Source organism: Chaetura pelagica, unplaced genomic scaffold (genome assembly GCF_000747805.2).
Source record: "Chaetura pelagica isolate M959 unplaced genomic scaffold, ChaPel_1.0 scaffold199, whole genome shotgun sequence".
In the NCBI taxonomy this organism is placed as follows: Eukaryota; Metazoa; Chordata; class Aves; order Apodiformes; family Apodidae; genus Chaetura; species Chaetura pelagica.
Window position 1 is genome coordinate 170,311 of NW_009970714.1, and position 18,645 is coordinate 188,955.

Here is an 18,645-nt window from a genome sequence, read left to right on the forward strand (position 1 = left end):
CTTTCCCTTTCCACCAGCTCAGTTTGGATACTCAGTCTGCAGTGCTGTGTCCTAGTGAGTGTGACTGATTCCTCCATTACCCCCTCTGGCTAAATGCAGCTGCTTATGACAGTAGCTCTTTGTGTGTGGGCTCTTCATGGCTCTCTCAACAGTTGCTTGAGGTGTAGTTGATGGAGTTGAGTGATTCACAGTGTCCTGTAGAAAATGTACAAAATAGGGCAGAAGAGTCAGGCCATAAAATGCCTGAAAAGGCAGCAGGAGGTTGCACATTTTTAGGTTGAGGCTAGCCCTGTAGATAATGGGAAGCTGGGGGAGATAAATCTGACCCTCAGGGGTTGCCCCATCAAGACACACCTTAAACTGAAAAGGCACATCAGGGAAAGAAACTGGGGCAAGGACTGAACTTGTGATTGCTGCTACCCCCGGGGGCATCTACCTGCCTTGTGCCAGGCAATGTACAAGTGGAGATGTGCCTGGTCTGTATCCCTGCAGGTTGCCTGATGTCTACACCCACTTCCGAAAAGCGGTGGAATCTCAGGTGAAGGTCCGGCCAACCCTGCCGGTGGCAGATCAGCTAAAGCCTCTGCCTCCAGGGCTGGAAGAAGGGTGTATCCCTACAATGGAGGATTTGGGACAGAAGGGTAAGGAAACTTCATTGGGCAGTTGCTGCCATGAAATCCTACTTAGAGATGTCGCTGAGAATCTTGCGTGGAGGCAGGTGGTTGCTCTTCAAACTGTGACTAAACCTCTGTTCCCTCATACAGCAAATAAAAGTAAATTTCCTGTGTGGAGGAGCTGACCTCCTCCAAGTGGAAAACATCCTCTTAACCAGCAGTTTTTAATGTGCCCCTTGTTTCAAAGAAAGACAAGTCTCTTATTTCCCCTAAGCAGACATCCCTACTGCTGCACTAGATTTTAAGCCTCTGAGATGTTTTCCAGCAGGGTAACAAGGTGATGGTGTTTTATATGGCAGATCCTGTGACTGATCCACGAACAGCCTTCCCCTGCAGTGGAGGAGAGACCCAGGCTTTAATGAGACTGCAGTATTATTTTTGGGACACGGTAACTCTTACATTTCCTTGTCTGCATCCTCCCCCTTGTCCCTATGGCTGTGCAAGTGGGTGAGGCTGCTATTTCACTTCCCCATAATATTGCCTTATCTCCTGTATAACACTTTACAGAGGAGGGAATCAGCCTTATATCAGTTTTTCAGAGAGACAAAGAATCAAAAAGAAATAATCCAGGATCTGGGAATGCAAGCCAAATACTTAGGAACGTAGTTTAGTGGCCATCCCTCTTATTAAGTCTTTTTTTCCATCAGCTTTTGGGAACTGGCACAATTTTTTGGCTCCTTTAACTTGATCTGCCCTTTCTACTGTCATGTCCCATGTCAGCAGCCATGTAGTTTCTCCATTTTGGAGGAGTGAAAAGTGGCCTGAAGGGCTGCACTTGTAATTGGGGTGAGGAACAACTGACTAAAGCTACTGCCCACAGTTATAAACAGTAGGAGGTTCCTAGTGGTCTGGTTTAAAAACTTGCAGCCCATAATTACAGCTACTTCTTCTTCTCTTTGTTTGAGTGACACAGCTGCTCACTGCATTTCATCAGTACATCCTGGCCATCTTTGAACCTTTCCCTGGTCTCATTTGTGAAACTACCTTAAATTCACTTGCTGTGAGTTTAGACAAAGATATGAGTGCTCATTTCCTACAGCATCAGATCCTGTGCAACTTTTTGGGTAAAGGGAGTAAGAAGTCTGCTGTGCCCAGCATGCTCACTGGGATGTTCCCCAGGGAATTCTTTCTCCCCAGTGCTACCCACGTTCCTGCATTCCCTTGCTGTTGGGGAGCATTGTTGTGGTCTCACCCCAGCCAGCAGCTCAGCCCCACGCAGCTGCTCCCTCACTCCCTGCCAGTGGGGTGGAGGAGAGAATCAGAAGGGTAGAGGGAAAACTTGTGGGTTGACATAAAAACAGTTTAATAGGTAAAGCAAAGGCTGTGCACACAGGCAAAGCAAAATAAGGAATTGTTTCACTGCTTCTCATCAGTGATCAGATGTTTAGTCATTTCCAGGAAAGCCGGGCTCCATCACGTGTTAGGGTTACTTGGGAAGGCAAACACCATAATTGCAAACATCCCCCCTTTCCCTCCTTCTTCCTCCAGCTTTCTGTTGCTGAGCATGATGTCTGATGTGCTGAGCTTGCTTATTGGGGTGGTTGAGGAGCAGCAAAGGCCTTGAGGCTGTCTAAGCCCTGCTCAGCAATGACAAAAACATCCCTCTGTTATCAACACTTCAGCACAGATCCAAAACTCAGCCCTGTGCAAGCTACTATGAGGAAAATTTACTATCCCAGCCAAAACCAGTATAAGTTGCATAGCTTCTACTTTTAGTCAAGCATTAATGCAATCAGTGCTGGAAAACCTGTTCCTGTGGTTTTGTTATGTAGATGTGAGCCAGAACAGCCCTTTAGCAACTGTAACCTGTGCAGCCCAGGGGATCAGAGGGTGATCAGGCTTCCTTATGTCCTCTGCCCTGTCAGTGCTCAGAAGATGGAAGATCTACACTCTGCTGTAAATGTGGGTGGCCCAGAAGTGACAGTGATCAGGGTTACTGCAGCAGAGTGTTGGGTACTGTTGGACACTGTGGTTCTTGCATCCAAACCAGCAGCCACATGGGAAGGGAACCAGCCACCAGTCCCACTGCTGCTTGTAAGTGGATTATTGATCCAGAGTCAGGCTGGCAGCAGCACAGCCAGGTTCATAGTGCTCAGAGAAAGAATTGTGCTACAGGCTGAAGGGGAGCATGGCTTGTGACACACATCCCAGAGCTGTAATGAAAACTGCTGGCCTGATTAATTCCTGTGCACTGGAGGCAGTAATTTGGCAGCTCTGTAATCCTTGCCGGCAGCCATGAGAGGGAGCCCAGCCCTGCCAGATCACCCTGGCTCCAATATGAAATAAAACATATTTAGCAGGTTGCACCCACAGTATTAAAACTCTTTTGTTCTCTTGCTCACACAGAACTTGGTTGCATCTTACAAGGAGACTCGGAATGGACTGGTGGGCATGGATTACTCAACCAAATTTGCACCGTGGTAAAGATTTTTATTGTGAGACTAGAGTCTCCCTTTCTGCTCTCATGCTCACTGGGCATGGATAAGGTCTAGGTGTGATTCCTTTTGCCCTTTTTGTTGGGGTAGAGCAGCTTCAGAGCTGCTCTTTATTGTGCTTCCAGGCAGTGGTTCCCTGGGAAGGTTCCTGCACGTAGGAATTGCTGAAGTGTGGCAGGGCTGTGCCAAGAGCCCAGTGTGCAGGGGTGTGGACAGGACACTGGAGAAACACACCACTTGTCTTTGGCTGTGTGCTGGTTTGTGCATCAGGAGTTGTTGAGAGCAGCCTGGGGAGAAGTGTGTTGATCAGGTTGGAGGAGAACTCAATCCAGCCCTGGTTTGCTGAGCACTCCAGAGCAAGTCACCTCACTTCACTGCCATTCTCTTTTTCTGTGGGGTGAAGAGACACTTGTGATTATTGCTATTGCAAAAGCATCTCTTGTTTGGGTAAACACGATGACTTTTAATGAGAGGTTTTAGTCTCCAGGGCTGGAAGGGGCAGAGTTAATTTTGGGCTGAAACTGCAGCAAGCAGAAGCCAGTTCAGCCTAATCCTGAGAGCATCTGGAGTGTTTTCCCGACAGAGTTGCAATATGAAACTTATTTTTTGATGCTGTTACAGGCCAGGATTTATTTTCAGCTGACCTTGCTTTAATGGTGGCAGTGGATGGCTCCACCTGGTGGCACTTGGGGATCCCAGGACGACTGGCACTGCAGAAGTTCTTTATTTGTGGCCTCCACTCCTGTTCTTCCAAGCTGGCCAATTGCCCAGAGCAGACAGTCCTGATCTGCCTGCCCCAAAGTGTTCCTCGGCCAGATCATCAAAATCAGACTGGCTGGGATTGCAGCCAGTCATTCTAATCTCATACTGCCCATTTCTAAGTGTTATAACCGGCCACAAATTAAGGAAAAAACTCTTCTGCTCCTATCTTCCTGTTTTCCAAAATTCGTCAGAACATGAAATGTTTCCACAAGCCCTAGGGAGAAATTGCAGTAAAATACAGTTCTAGAAAAATCAAGGTAAAAGTTATTCCTTATCACCCTTTGCTGTGGGGTTGGAGTCTGCAAGCTCTTTGTGTCTTGCACAGTGCTGATTTGGAACAAGTGGAAGGAGCCCAGTGGGTTGAAATGCCAGAGCTGGGTTTGAGTCCCTAGTTTTTCTACCCTGCCTGGGATTTTCAGCAAGTCACTTCCCTTCTGTGGTTGCTCAAATGCAACACTAAAAGTACATCAGGAAAAGGAGCCCTGGGCACATGATAAATAGGTCTGTACTGAAAGGAGGGCTGTGGAACAGCCAGGACAGCTGGTGCAGAGGTTGACATCTGGGATCCATTTCTGGGTTTGTCATGGGTGTGCGAAGTCACCAACTGATCAATTCTTCCAGGCAAAACTTGTCAGGCTTGTGTAAAATTCTTTATCTCAGTAGCCTGAAAACACCTGTAATTCATGCACTGGGAAAGGGAAGATTTTGATTCTCAGATTGCAGCGTTGCAAAAAATCCACACCGCTTGACTAAAGCTATTTGGGAAGTCAGTGGCATAACTGCAAACCAAGCAAAAGTTTTCAGACAACTCTAGACACAAAACTGCACCTCCACACAGATGCCAAGCTCTCAGTCCTGCATCACATTCAGGACATCACTCTTCTGCTTTCAGGCTGGCTCTGGGCTGCATTTCTCCTCGGTACATCTATGAGCAGATCAAGAAGTATGAAAAGGAGAGAACAGCAAATGAGAGCACATACTGGTATGACCTTGCACTGTCAGTGTGGTTTGTTTTCTCTGAAAAGGAAGCTGGTATCTCGGGCACAGGAGAGAGTGATTTGTTAGCTTTCTTCTTAATTAACGTGGGTTTTTTTTCCTGCTGTCTGGTTTCTCTGGGTTGTGTTGCAGTTCTGTTTCAGCATGGATTTATTAGTCTGTCTTTGACACCCAGAGGCTTTAGGAACTTTATAAGTAAAGAGTAATGCTAGTTGGCATTATTATTATTATTGCTGGGAAATTGTGGTTTATGATTTTTAAAACTGATCTCTGAAAATCGTCACCATCCCTCTCTGTATTGTTATCATGGGCTAGATGAGAAGGAAGGAGAATGATTTATAAAGAGAAGCCAAGGGGTTTCTCACACCAAGCAACTGAGCAGGTTTTCACCCAAAAAGCTCAGTGGCTGTGTGACATGGTGTCAGGAGGAGCTCTGGCCACACTCCAGCAAATGGCCCCGTGATTGCTCAGCTGCGAAGGGGAAGTGGGGACTGGGAAGTGGGTTTAATGCATCCTGCCCTGTCACCCATGCTCTTCCTCACCTCACTGCTGGCTGCTCACCTGCCTGCATGCTGTCCTGAGGGAAGCTGGGGGAGAGCTGAGGTCAGTGTCTCCATCCCTGGGCTGGCCTTGAACTTGCTCATGCACTGTGATCAGCCCAAACACTGTGAATTAGAGCCTGGTAGGGAGCTCTTATGGAGAAGCAGGTTCATGTTAGAGCCTGGCCAGACACTAGGCATAGATGGGGGAAAAAAAAACAAACCACAAAGTCTTTGAAAACTGTAGAACTTTGCATGGGTTTGTTACATTTGCAACATGTAAAACAGCACAGTGGCTGGTGAAGAACAGGCAGAATATTGCCAACAATTCTGGCCAAAATACTCAATTCCATTAAATTTCAAGTGACAGATAAAATATTGACCTTTTGCTTATTGAAGTATTTTTTCTTCAAAGACAATTAAGAGAGTAAAGATTTCAATAATTTAACATACTCATGTTTTTCTAATAGTCAGCCAGCCTGCCTGCAGCTGGAGTGCCATGGTGATCTGAGCATTTAGAAGTGATAAATAATTTTAAACAAGAAGGTAAATTGTACAGAAAAGTACAGGTCATGGTGGCTGCACATGAGGGACTGCTTGAACCTCAGTACCCTGGCACCAGTTAGCATTTGGACAGGGTCCTGTTTTGTAATCAGGTTTTCCAGAAAGATCTTCTCATCCTACAAATCAGCTGAGCAGAGTATTCCCAATATACCAGAGAGAACTGCAGCAGGTCTCAGAGGCTGAGGTGCCATTGTTGATAAGAAGCACTAGAAGAGTTTTTATAAAAATGTGTCTATTTTCTGCAGGCCTAGCACCTGAGCTCATGAGCTAGACCTCTGCAAACCCAGTTTTGAAAGGTGCTTTAAGCCCCTTCCAAAGTTTATCACTTAAATCAAGGCAGAGCTCCTAGAAATGTGTTGACATGCTTGCTTCTGCCGGAGTGTGGGGCTGAATCAGGTCCTCACCCTGCTCTTTGGAGGACTACATCCCACTAGGGACTGTTGAGAAAACAGGTTTCCTGAAATTCCGCTCCTGCTCCCAAGTTCAGGAGAGCTTCCCAAGGGATTAATGCAGTTTGGTTTCACTGTGCAAGTGCAAGCTGGAGAAGCAGGCTTGGGGCAAGGACTGGTATCATGGGAAGGTTTGTGAAATTGCTCCTTGTGCATGAAGCTCAGGGTGTTAACAATGGGTGCTGAGGAAGCAAAATCCTAATCCAGTCATTTTATCTGAGCTTTTATCAGTGAAATACAGACATGGCTTTGTGTTTTAGGGTCTTGTTTGAACTGCTGTGGAGGGATTACTTTCGATTTGTGGCCCTGAAGTATGGCAACAGGATTTTCTCATCAAGAGGTGTGTATGGATCACCTTGTTTGGAAAAGGTACAGTCTTACTGCAAGGGAAGTGAGAGAAAAGGCTGTCAGCATTGTGTTGTGCCAATGTGCTTCTCATAGTGCTTGTGTCACCACCTTGGGATGTTGCTGAGGACTTGCTCTTACCACAAGAAGAGCCTCAACACCACAGTGCTGGACACTCTGTAGATGCTGAGTCTTTTGCCCAGAGTCTGATTGGACATGGGAAGTGTTATTAACACGTGTCAGTGGGAAACAGCAGCACAATAAGAGTAAAGATGCTGTTTCCGGAGACACTCCACTTTTGGACAGAATCCAGGCTTCAGACTTGCCCAAGCTCACCAGAGAATCTGGTGCAGGAACCAGCCTAGCAGTGTGAATCCCAAGAACCAACATGGGCCTAAATTGAGCTGTTTGGAGCCAGAGCTGAGTCATCCCTGCTGCCTCCAGTCCACTCTACAGAGGACTGTCATTGCCACAAACCCCTGCAAATATAAAGTCACCCCCCTCACCTGTTCCTACCCTCCAGGAGCAAAGTGTTACTGGGGGCTTCTGCCAGGTAATTCTAAGTTTAGTATCTGCTGCAGAAACAGATTTCAGATAAACATTGACATGGAGTAAAACTGACAAGTTTTTTAAGAAAATACTATCTCTGCACTCGGGGCCAGAGCACATCTCTGGCCCCTTGTGAGGTCGGAGTAGTTTTTAATTTAAAAAGAGCAAATGCCAATAAAACAAAGAATCAGAATTTATTAGGGGTTGAGCATCCTCCCTGTACACAAGACACCCCTTTTGCAACACCTGAAAGGAGGAATGGATCATCTCTGAACCTTTGCAGAAGGAACGTGCCTCGTTTGTAATAGCACTGAGAGGGCTTCACCCTAACATCTTGTGTCAAGCAAGGTGCCTCTGGCTGGCATTGTGTGATTAATAACTGCTTGCATCAGCTTTGTCTTCATTAGCAGTTCTTTTTTTTTCCTCAACAGGGCTTCAAAGTAAAGAGATCCCCTGGAAAAAGGACCTTCAGCTCTTTGACTGTTGGAAAGGTCAGTAAAACCACAGGTTTGGCTAATTGTGCTTTTGGTTTCCTGGTGTCTGCCCTGCTAGCATGTGTCCTAACAGGTGTTTGTAGGGGAACTGTCACTGTGATCAGGCCCTGTCGTTTAAACTGTTACCACCAAACAAGAATCCAGCCCCTTGGTTGGGTGTGAGTGCAGGGTGCTTGGCTTCCCTTCTGAGACTGAGTACCCCACAGGAGCAGGCCCAAGGGGTATCATGAATGGCCAGGCTCTTGTCTGGCTGCTAGATGCTTTGTGAGGTGCACTGCAGTTAGATTCTCCTGTCCTGGTGAAAGTGTTAATGACCTGTTGGTCCCTTCTGTTTAGTCACACACAGGCTGACCAGCCCTTCCTATCAATGCTGAATTTTTCTTCCAGTTGGTTTTGGTTAAAAAGTTAAAACAACCTTAGAATAAATCACATCTCTAATTATGAATAAATCACATCTTTAATTGTGAACAAATCACATATTTAACCTTTTAATATCCTTGATTTTCTTTAGCTTTTTAAATTTTGGTATCACATGAATAGCAAGTGTATTTCAAATTAAACCAGACTAACATTAAAGCATCAGAATCAGTGAAATACACCCCTATGTGTCTTTCTTCCCACGTGTGTCCATTTGCACACAGGTACAACACATCTTTTCCTTAACAACAGACACAGCTCTCTACTTTTCAGGTGCTAGCCCTTGGGGGCTTGCCCAGTATATCCATCTCTGGTGTTAGCCACCTGTCAAGAATGTTTCTGCTCTTAGCCCATCTAACTATTCTTTGTATATTTGTTTTTGCTCTGCAAAATTGCCTGCGATCCACCTGGTTGTTTTCCAGCCTTAGACTTTTCTGCTCCTTGTTGTTTGTTTTTGTTGTGGTTTTTTTGTTGTTGTTTTTTTCTTGCCAAGGATTCTCCTCCTGTTAATTTTCAGTCTAATTTCCCATTTATTTCCTAGTGGATCTTAGTAGCTTCACACCAGCTAAACCTCTTCCTGCCTCTCTACGCTCGGCACCGTCTTACCTGCTTGGATGACTGCGAGTGCACAACCACGGGTTGGTTTAGGAGTGTCCAGAAGTGCCATCACATCCCAGCACTGGCTCTTGTCTTTGCAGAGGGCAGAACAGGGGCTCCTTTTGTCTTTGCAGAGGGCAGAACAGGGGTTCCCTTTGTTGATGCCAACATGCGAGAGCTGGCAGCGACGGGCTTCATGTCGAACAGAGGGCGGCAGAACGTCGCCAGCTTCCTCACCAAGGATCTGGGGCTGGACTGGAGGATGGGGGCAGAATGGTTTGAACACCTGCTGGTAAGACTTAACTCTCTGTGTGTCTTGAGTTTGTGCTCCCTGCACAGCTCTGCCTAGTAAGGAAGGGTATGGAACGTGATCAGTAATTTTCAGGCACGTATATTCTGCTGGCATGGCATGCACCTCCCAAAGCTCAAGAAGATAAGGGAGTTATGCCTCAGTGGTGCTACAGCAACCAAGATGTAGCTAGGGACTTAGCAGTGATGATCTTGATCCTCCATGTAGTGTTTTAGCCAGAGATCTGTCACACTTGAGAAAACTTTCAAGTTAACAATGTGCCAATTGCTCACCCCAGAGGCTGGGGAGGGGCACAGCCCAGAAATAGAACATAAAAAGAAAAGCATTCTGGCCACTGGAGCCAGTGCTGGCACAGTGGCTTTGCATTGATGGCTGTGGACATCGAGTTCATCTAGTCAAGGGCGAGTTGGGACAATAGCTGGATCAGCATCCAGAGAGCTCCACCCTGGCTGGAGGCATCCTTCTTCATTCTGGTGAGTCAGGCCTCCCTGCCCACTGGGTTCTTTTCCTCACATGCCAATGAGCAGCCTTCCAAGCTCAGTTAAATAGGTGGGTTGCTCCTCAGTCCCCATAGCTTCTTCCTAGGAAGGTCTGCACAGGCTGGCAGTCCCCAGCTCAGAGGCACAGGCTCTGTGTGGCTTTGCTTGGCTGCCATTACCTCTGGTGATGCTGATGAAGTGACCATCAGACCATCATGCTGAGTGGTGAAAACCAATTCTGAAGGAAGTGAATTGGCATTTGTTCTTAACCAGACTGAATGCTGCAGGTGGAAAAAGACTAAGTACTAGTATCAGCCTCACAGTAAAGATCTTGTCTGTGGGATATAAGAGGCTACTGGTAATCAGGAAACTCTCTACTCACTAAGATGGCTGGAGGTACAGAGAAAGCCCAGTCTCCTCACCTTTGTCTGCAATTAAAGAGCCTTTTTTGTAACTGTAATTTTTATTATTTTTAATTTTTTTTTGAGCCTCCTTGGAGCTGGGGTCTGGCTTGGCTTTGTCTGTGGAGATCTATAAGAAGATCTGGGTGCTCTTCCCATCACTGGAACTCACACCAGTTCTGTGAGCACTGGTGGCTTGCACAGTAACATGGTGCAGGACTTCTGTAGGATCCTCCAGAAAGTGGTGTTGGCAGGTCCATGCAGTGATGCTTCCCCAGATAAGAGCAAGAGCACCAGAGAACTTGTATTGGAAAATTAGTGGCCTTATCCTTCATAACATGGATGGAATTTGGGGTGGAAAATCTTTCCCTGAGAGCATTTTTTTGCAGTTTCAGTGAGTTGTACAAGATAGCTGATACCCTGTGTGCCCTAAGCTTTGCAGCAGTGAATGGCCAAGCAGGAACTGCCTTTCAGGGTAGCCTGAGTGCATGGTATGTGACACCAGTGGCTCACCAGAACAATGGTACAGCACACACAAATGCACAGAGGTATCTACATGTTCCTGTCCTGCAGAGTGAGCCTCTAGGACCATTTTGGATGTTTTGCATTATCTGGCTTTTGATGGGTGCCATCAACTATGGCTTTCAGAGCAGTTACAAAGGTGACTTCATTTCACAGAGAGGGCAACTCCTCCACGTGCAGGCAAACCTCCTACTCAGAGTCCCCAGCTGATTGAGAGCTGGGAGCCAGAAATTTAGGTTTTGCTCTGATGAGCAGGCAGCCTTGCCTCCCTCCCTCAGATAGGAGCTTGGTTCACTTTGCAGTCAGACTCAAAGGGCCATGGGAGATTCCACTTCCTATTCCCCAAGTGAGGAAAACCTGGAAAGACACTCCCCACGTTACTTACCTTGCTTCATATGGGCATGAATGTTACCAGCCTTGCTGGAAGCAAGATTTGGCACTCTGCACTAGCCCTTTCATCTTGGGAAGCCCCAGATGCTGTCATGGCACAGGCTGATCTTTGTGCCTTTCTGTCCCTTCCTTCAGCCTGTGCCACACTGATGTATTGCTTGACAGCACTGTTTCGTTAACTTGGTGACATTCCCATGTAAGATACAGGAGATACCAGTTTGATGTTGGAGAGATAGCTCCAGAATAAGGGACCAGTTCAGAACAGAAACTGGTCCCACTTGCCTCCAAAAAGGAAAAGCAATGCATTTTTCCATCTCTGATACTCCTAGCAAAGGTTTACAGAATGTTTATCACAGAATCATAGAATGGTGAAGGTTGGAAGGGACTTTAAAGATCATAAGGTTCCAAACCCCCTGCATGGGCAGAGACACTTTCCCCTAGACCAGGCTGCACAAGCCTCATCCAACCTGCCCTTGAACACCTCCAGGGATGGGGCTTCCACAACTTCCCTGGGCAGCCTGTTCCTATCCTCTTAGAGAAGAACCTCTTTGTGATGTCTAACCTGAATATCCCCTCCTTCAGTTTAAAACCATTACTTCTTGTCCTATCATCACCCTCTCTGGTGAAAAGCCCCTCCCCAGCTTTCCCCAGTTTGCATGTGAAGAAAAGGGTGTTTGTCATCCACAATAGACAGCAGGGGCACTAAGGGAAACTCTCTGCAACTTGCCAGGGACCTCTGGTGTTCTGACCAGAGAATATCTCAGCTATGATTTCATTCACCATGTCAGGCCCCAAGGAAATGGAGAGAAACAAAAAGAAGAGAATGCCAGGAAGGGGCAAGGCTGAGGGGGAAATGAGCCTGCCTCCTCCAGTCCCCCTTGGGATTTGCCCTCACCTTTCCTGTGTGTTAATCCCCCAATCAGGCCTCCAATGGCATCTTTCTTCTCCTCCTTATCTCACCAGCTGGAGGAGGTACTGGGAAGGGGAAGCCTGGAGCACAATGAGATCTTGATCATCCCGACCCCAGCTCTTGCTGGCCTTGCAGAGAAAGGGGAAGGCAACTTATCCCATTCCCCTGTGCCCTCTGGACACGTAGAGCTCCCCACTTGGAGTGACTGAGGTTTTGGAAACAGGGCTGTGTGGCATGGTTGTTGCTGCAGCTGCAGGGGAGGGAGGTCAGCACTGAAGCTGCTCAGGGAGGTGTCTTTGCAAAGTGCTGCAACTGGTTTTGCAACCCAAACACCTCAGCTCAGATCCCACGCCCTATTTGCTCTCACTGCCACTCCCCTCCTGAGCTGGGTTTGAATTGCCCTACAACTAGAAAGCTTCTGATGTAGGATTTAAGCCACCCTGCCCAGCTGAAGAGCCTGTTGAACTGTATCCTGTTCTCATTTGTGCCTGTTTCAGGAGCCTTGCTCCATTTTACATAAACATCCTTGAGAGCTTTTTATTTGTTTAGATGTAGAATAACTGGATCATGTGCTGCCTCCTGGGTATGTTTTCAGGGATGGGGCCTCCACCATCTCTCTGGGCAACCTGTTCCATTGCTTTATCACCCTCATAGTAAAGAACTTCCTCCTGATATCCAATCTAAATCTACCCTGCTCTACTTTAAGACTATTTCCCCTTGTCCTATCACTCCATGCCCTTGTAAACAGTCCCTCCCAAGCTTTCCTATAGCTCCTTCATGTACTGAAAGGCTGCTATAAGGTCTCCCTGGAGCCTTCTCCTCTCCAGGTTGAATAATCCCAGCTCTCTCAGCTTGTCTTGGTAGGAGAGGTGCTCCAGCCCTCTGATCATTTTTGTGGCCCATTTTTCTCTCATATTTGAAATATACTGGGCTACTGTTTCTTGGAATTCAAGCACTCAGAAGAGCTAGGACTAGTTGTCATGAAGTCTGCCAGATGATGGCAGAGAGAGAAGGATTTTTTTTTAGAAGGGAAATTGAGAGGGACTTTGGTTGGACTTTACCTATCTCATTGACCTAAGGACCATGAAGTGAAGTGGCCTGGGAAGCTGATCCCAACTGTACAAAACAGTTGGTCCTCTTCTGAGCTAGATGGCTGTACCTACATGGGAGAGCTCTGACTACTCCAGTGTCACCAGATTGATTCCCATGCAAGGAATTTTCCCCTTGAGATAAGGGGAGGGAAGTTTCAACGAGAGCCAGCCCAGCTCCTCTTACAGTTTTCTTCCTCTCTTCTCAAGGTGGATTACGACGTGTGTAGCAACTATGGCAACTGGTTATACAGTGCTGGTGTTGGCAACGACCCACGGGACAACAGGAAGTTTAACATGGTTAAGCAAGGCCTGGATTACGACGGGAACGTGAGTCTTGTTTGGTTGTCGCGCAGCAAAGCAGGGAACAGAGGGAACAGGGAAGATCAACCTGCTGTGTGGACGCTGCTGCCAGAGCAGCTCCATGATCTACTTGCTAAGAGTCAGGCAGGTGCCTCATTGTACAGGAAGTTGTGAGGTTTCCAGCCTGCTGGTGCTTTCTGTGCCCTCCCTGCCCTGCTGTTGGGCTGTGTGTTCAGTGTGTCATCACCACTTCTTCCGGGCAACAGACACACCCTGTCAGTATCTCACACAGCCATTTCCTTCAGCACAGAACAGCTTCTTGGAGAGCTCAGAGTGGCAGGAGAGACTGAGCTCTTCTCTTTGGGAGCTCCTGTAAGTGATGGAAGCAGATAAATCGCCCTTTCCATGTGCTTACCCAGTGTTCCCATACTGGATTGCCTGTTCCCACCCTATTCCTTAGCTTCATTGCATGGTGGAGGTGTTGCCTTTCAGCACTGTAGCTGACAGGTAATCCAGGTTAAATTGGAAATTAGTCCAGTAGGAGACACAGCAGTGAAATTAATGAGATATTTGAGGGCTGGGGGTTCATCTTGCCAAGTACAGAAGTGGGGGTGCAGCTGAGCTTGTCAGTCTGGTTTCCTTCACAGTCACTGGAAAGAAAAAGAGGACTTTTGGGAGTGACTTCATCTCACTATGTCCTAAATAGGCAAGTGAACTGTACCAAAAAAAAACACCTGTGCCTGCAGAGTGAGCCTGGGAGAGGAGCTCCAGTATCCATGTCTCTCTTTTCAGGCACTAATCCTTAGCAGAGGGTTTAACAGGAGGGGCTAAGACTTGACAGAGGTAACTTGTTGTAGTACATCAGCTTCTTTACCTGGAAATCAGGCTTCTTCCTTTCATGTTAAGAAAGACCCTTACTGGGAAGCACTTACAGGTTGTTACTGAATGGATCCTGTCCTGTTGGTTCTGTTTGCAGGGGGATTATGTCCGGCTGTGGGTCCCAGAACTACAGGGCATCAAGGGAGCAGATGTCCACACCCCTTGGGCACTGAACAGTGCTGCTCTCTCCCAGGTGGGGATAACTCTGGGTGACATCTACCCACAGCCCCTCGTCACAGCCCCAGAGTGGAGCAGACACATCAGCCAGAGGCTGGTGAGTACTGGGGGGTTTCAGATGGGGTGGGAGGGCTCCAGGCACTGGCTGTGCCTGAGTTCTGCTCTTCTTTCTTAGGGATAAAGGGAAAAAATGCTGTAGTGCAAAGCCACATTGCCTGACAGCAGAGGGTGACCCAGCTCTGCACAGGGACTGTGCAGTCAGGGTTATTTAGCTGTGTCTGTCCTACTAAACTAAATAGGTCTTGAGGCCCAAGAACCAACCTCCTGTCATCCAGACAGTTACACTGTTAGTGTATTCCCCAGCCAGGGCAAACAAGCACCTTCCAGAACCTTGTCCAAGGACAATTTGAGGGTACCATGTGCTGAGGACTGTCACAAAATACAGTCTTGACAAAGCCACCCCAGATCATATGGGCATAAACTGTGCCAGGCCAGTTGGCTTTAGGGCTGAAGAATGAACCTGTGCATATTTTGTTTACTGTTTTATAAGTACTCCTACCATATATGAGTGCATTCCAACTGGAGTCCACAAGACCAAACCATTCTATGATAAAATCAGGGACTGGCCCTTGCACTTGGCTTTTCTGGGTGTATCAGCCCATTAGAATGGGGACAGATCAAGGTGTGGATCCTGTGACATGTCAAGACTTGAATCTGCTGACTGGGCTGCTGGTGTCAGGAGATGGATATGGAGGGAAAGTGATCTGTTGGTCTTTGGGGGTCAGTGGTAGAGGAGCTGGAAAGGAAGGAGGAAATGGGTGCAACCAATGGTTGTGTATTTCAAGGGATTTTCAACATTTTGTCTTCCCCCGTGCACCCTCCCTGCCTCCTCCCAAGCAAGGATATTTTATGGAGGCTCAAATGTAGTTGTCATGTGATGTTCAATAAAGGATGAAGCACATCTCCATTTGGGGTTTTAATCCCAAGGTGCAGTAGCACGTTTCTCAGGCCAGATTCCTTTGCCATGAGTGGGAAGTTTTGAAGAAGCAAAGTCTTCTGCTTCCAGCCATGCTGTTGAAGGGCCTGGATTATTACCCTCTGCTTAAAAGTGCATCTGAGGTTAGAGAAAGGACTCTGAAGGAGCCCTTCAGTGAGACATTGGTTTGAGGCAGTGATGAAATTTGAACCCAAAAAGCTCCTCTGTCTGTCTGGAGTTCCATTTTGATCAACTTTCTGGCTCACCCAGGGCTCTGTGGGGCCTGCACTGCCTCACTGTGCTTGTGAAATTAAGATATTCCCAGGAGGGGTTGTTGGCCCAGCGTTACTCAGACCTGAAGAAGAACCTCTCCCCTCAGCTCCCCCAAAATACCTTTGAAGATACAAGCCCACATCTTACTGTTCCAGTTTCCTACATCCAGGCCTAGTGCTGTGCCTCTCAGGCCTTCCCCACTTCTTGCAGACCTGAGGGTGGAAGTTCCACCTGCACATTTTTGCAATTAATCCTGCTGCTTTGTCATCAGGTTCACTCTTCAGCACCCTTAAATATCTCCCTGTTCACCTTCCATTTGCAGCAGGGAAGATGTCCCCATCCCAGGGGCAGGAGAGGACCTGCACACACACCAATGCAGCACAAGGGCAGAGGGATAGATTTCTACTTCTCTCCCAAGAAAGATGTGTGATGAAGGCTGTCCCAGGTGCATGCTGGAGAAGTGCTCTCACTGCTGAAGGTACCAGTTCATCTCCTTCAGCCAAGACAATGAGACAAGTCTGGACACAGGACAGTAACTAGGGATCTGCCTCTTCAGTGTTCCAAGGGTCAGGAGCTGGACATTGATATTTGGAGGCTGTGTATCAGCATGGATTGTGATGATGGGATCTTTGGTTTCTGCTTTTGGTACTTCAGGCTGGTGCTGTGAGCCCTTAGGCTCATCTCTCTCCAGCAGTGGCTGCCCTTCAGTGCCAAGAGTCTGACACCCATGCAAAGTTTATTATCACTCTCAACTCTCTAAAGGCCTTTGCTTGAAAGGGGCTGTCTATCTAATGTTAATTAACCAAAATGCCATGGCCTTTCTGTCTGGAGGAGGGGTGGTTGCTTTTCCAGTGCCTTTTCCTCTGCACTGGTGCTTACAGCTGTTACAGCTAAATTTCTACCTCTCTTTACAAACCAGAGCAGATGGTTTATGTGGCAGGTGTGCAGACAGAACTCGTTCTAGTGAACTTTCTTATGCTAATTTTCTGTGTTTTAAAGCTTTAAAACTTACCAGTCATTAGGTAATTAAAAGCTTTGCTACTGGAATATTTTCTCCTCCTCATTTCCACAGAGATCCACAGAGTGAGACTTCAGGGGACATTCTTTTACTGTGTAGACAGGACATGGCTCTGGATTTATCACCACTAGGGATCCATTTGGGCCTCTGTTAAAAGAGTTAACACTGTGATTATCTTATATCTTTACTTGGGTAGAAAGGTTGAGGAGTGGACTGAGGAAAGAACCGACATGGAACATAAAAACAAGTTATTCTACCAAAAAGGAGAGAAATCAAGTGATTTTGAACACACGCCCCTGCCAGGGCCATGTTATAATCTTGCCATTTGTTGTGTTGGGGGGCTGGACAGTCATGCAACCATCATGGGGTGATTTTGTGGGGTAACAGAGGAAAACAGCTTCAGGGACAGCACTGGTTCCCTCTGTGGCAGAAGTGTCTCCCTTGACCCACACCATGGGTCCTGTGTGCCCTTGTCTGGGGCTGCCCCATGGCTCCATTAAGGATGGAGAAGGGCTGAAGGACTCAGCAGCAAACCAGAGCTGCTCACCTCCTTCAGGGCCAGCCTGGCCTCAAGCCAGGGTCATGGATTAAGGGACACCATTATGATTTAGCAGCCATTCCAGATGTATTGATCACGTGAGATAGATCAACAGGTTGAATATATTAGCAGCACTTAATTATTAATCCATTTAAAGAGTAGGAAGGTCATTCAGTAGAACGGGTTATAATTAAAACAGCATCTTAATTACAGATTTGAGAATGACAAGGTTCACACCAACTTACTACAGGGCATCCCAAATAAAAAATATACATGTACTTAGGTAAAAAGGAAACGTGGACAACATAGACAGAATGTTTTTGTCCAGTCAGATGTGTTGACACCCACACCTGGGAAGGCAAACGTGTATGTTGAAGCCCAGAGGTACGTAGAGCTGGATGGAAGGGGCCAGCCTGGAGTTCATTTCCCCCCTGGAGTGTGGAGTAAACAAAACACATTGAAATTGCTCTGCGGGCAGTATTTGAGGCCTGAGGAGGTGGATCTTGCCCTGCCCTTCTCTTCAGCTGTGTTGGCAGAGAGTCCTGGAGGAGTTTGTGACCCTGAGAGGCATCACAGCTGGAGGGGATGCTGGTCACAGCTGGAGGGGATGCTGGTCACAGCTGAGGGTCTCACAATTGCTATTTATAGGCTCCTTTTCTCAGGTACTTTTCCCTTTCAGCCTAGAGCTGGATGGAAGGGGCCAGCCTGGAGTTCATTTCCCCCCTGGAGTGTGGAGTAAACAAAACACATTGAAATTGCTCAGCGGGCAGTATTTGAGGCCTGAGGAGGTGGATCTTGCCCTGCCCTTCTCTTCAGCTGTGTTGGCAGAGAGTCCTGGAGGAGTTTGTGACCCTGAGAGGCATCACAGCTGGAGGGGATGCTGGTCACAGCTGGAGGGGATGCTGGTCACAGCTGGAGGGGATGCTGGTCACAGCCTGCTGCCCTCCTGGGGAGCTCAGAGGGTCTCACAATTGCTATTTATAGGCTCCTTTTCTCAGGTACTTTTCCCTTTCAGCCTAGCTCAGGGGATGTAATATCCTGGTGTTTTCCACCACTTGTGCAGGCCCCAGAACTTGGCAGATCTGGGGACTTGTGGTAAGTCCTGGTATCACCCCCTTTTGGGCCACCACCCCAGGTATTGGGCTGGGGGGGGGGGGATTGATTGTCATTCCTCCCAGGAGACAGGGGAGGGCAGGAGCATCCAGGGGCTGCCTCCACCCTCCGGATGAGCACCTCCGTGTTGATCCTGAGGGGCTGGCACCCACTGCCATCCATCCCTGCCTTGTCCCAGCCCGGCGCCTGGTCCGGGAAGGGAGGAAAAGCAGCGGGGACGGGACGGGGCGGGGGCTGCGGGGACAGGGAGCGGGGAAAGCGGGGTTCCTGGAGCTGCCCTGGGACAAGCGGGGTTCTTGGAGCTGCCCTGGGACAAGCGGGGTTCCTGGAGCTCCCCTGGGACAAGCGGGGCCCCCGTCTGGGCGGTCCGGGCTCGGGGAAGGGGCGGGATGAGGCGTCGGGCGGGGCGAGCCGGGGAGCGGAAGAAACGAAAAAAGGGGGAAGGCT

The 18,645-nt window shown here is 48.0% G+C and overlaps 2 protein-coding genes across 2 annotated transcripts in view; both read left to right on the plus strand.

Moving 5' to 3' along the window:
- LOC104396188 (cryptochrome DASH-like) overlaps nt 1-15,959 on the plus strand; it is a 49,855-nt gene extending 33,896 nt beyond the window's left edge. The window contains exons 6-15 of the mRNA XM_010006005.1: nt 493-641; nt 974-1,062; nt 3,021-3,094; nt 4,764-4,853; nt 6,680-6,759; nt 7,745-7,804; nt 8,956-9,113; nt 13,132-13,251; nt 14,201-14,377; nt 15,852-15,959. Of these exons, the coding sequence (XP_010004307.1) occupies nt 493-641; nt 974-1,062; nt 3,021-3,094; nt 4,764-4,853; nt 6,680-6,759; nt 7,745-7,804; nt 8,956-9,113; nt 13,132-13,251; nt 14,201-14,377; nt 15,852-15,959 (1,105 nt within the window). The remainder of the gene's footprint in view (nt 1-492; nt 642-973; nt 1,063-3,020; nt 3,095-4,763; nt 4,854-6,679; nt 6,760-7,744; nt 7,805-8,955; nt 9,114-13,131; nt 13,252-14,200; nt 14,378-15,851) is intronic.
- Nucleotides 15,960-17,453: 1,494 nt separating this feature from the next.
- MYD88 (myeloid differentiation primary response 88) overlaps nt 17,454-18,645 on the plus strand; it is a 17,980-nt gene continuing 16,788 nt past the window's right edge. Inside the window, exon 1 of the mRNA XM_010006006.1 lies at nt 17,454-17,469. Coding sequence (XP_010004308.1) covers nt 17,454-17,469 — 16 coding nt within the window. The remainder of the gene's footprint in view (nt 17,470-18,645) is intronic.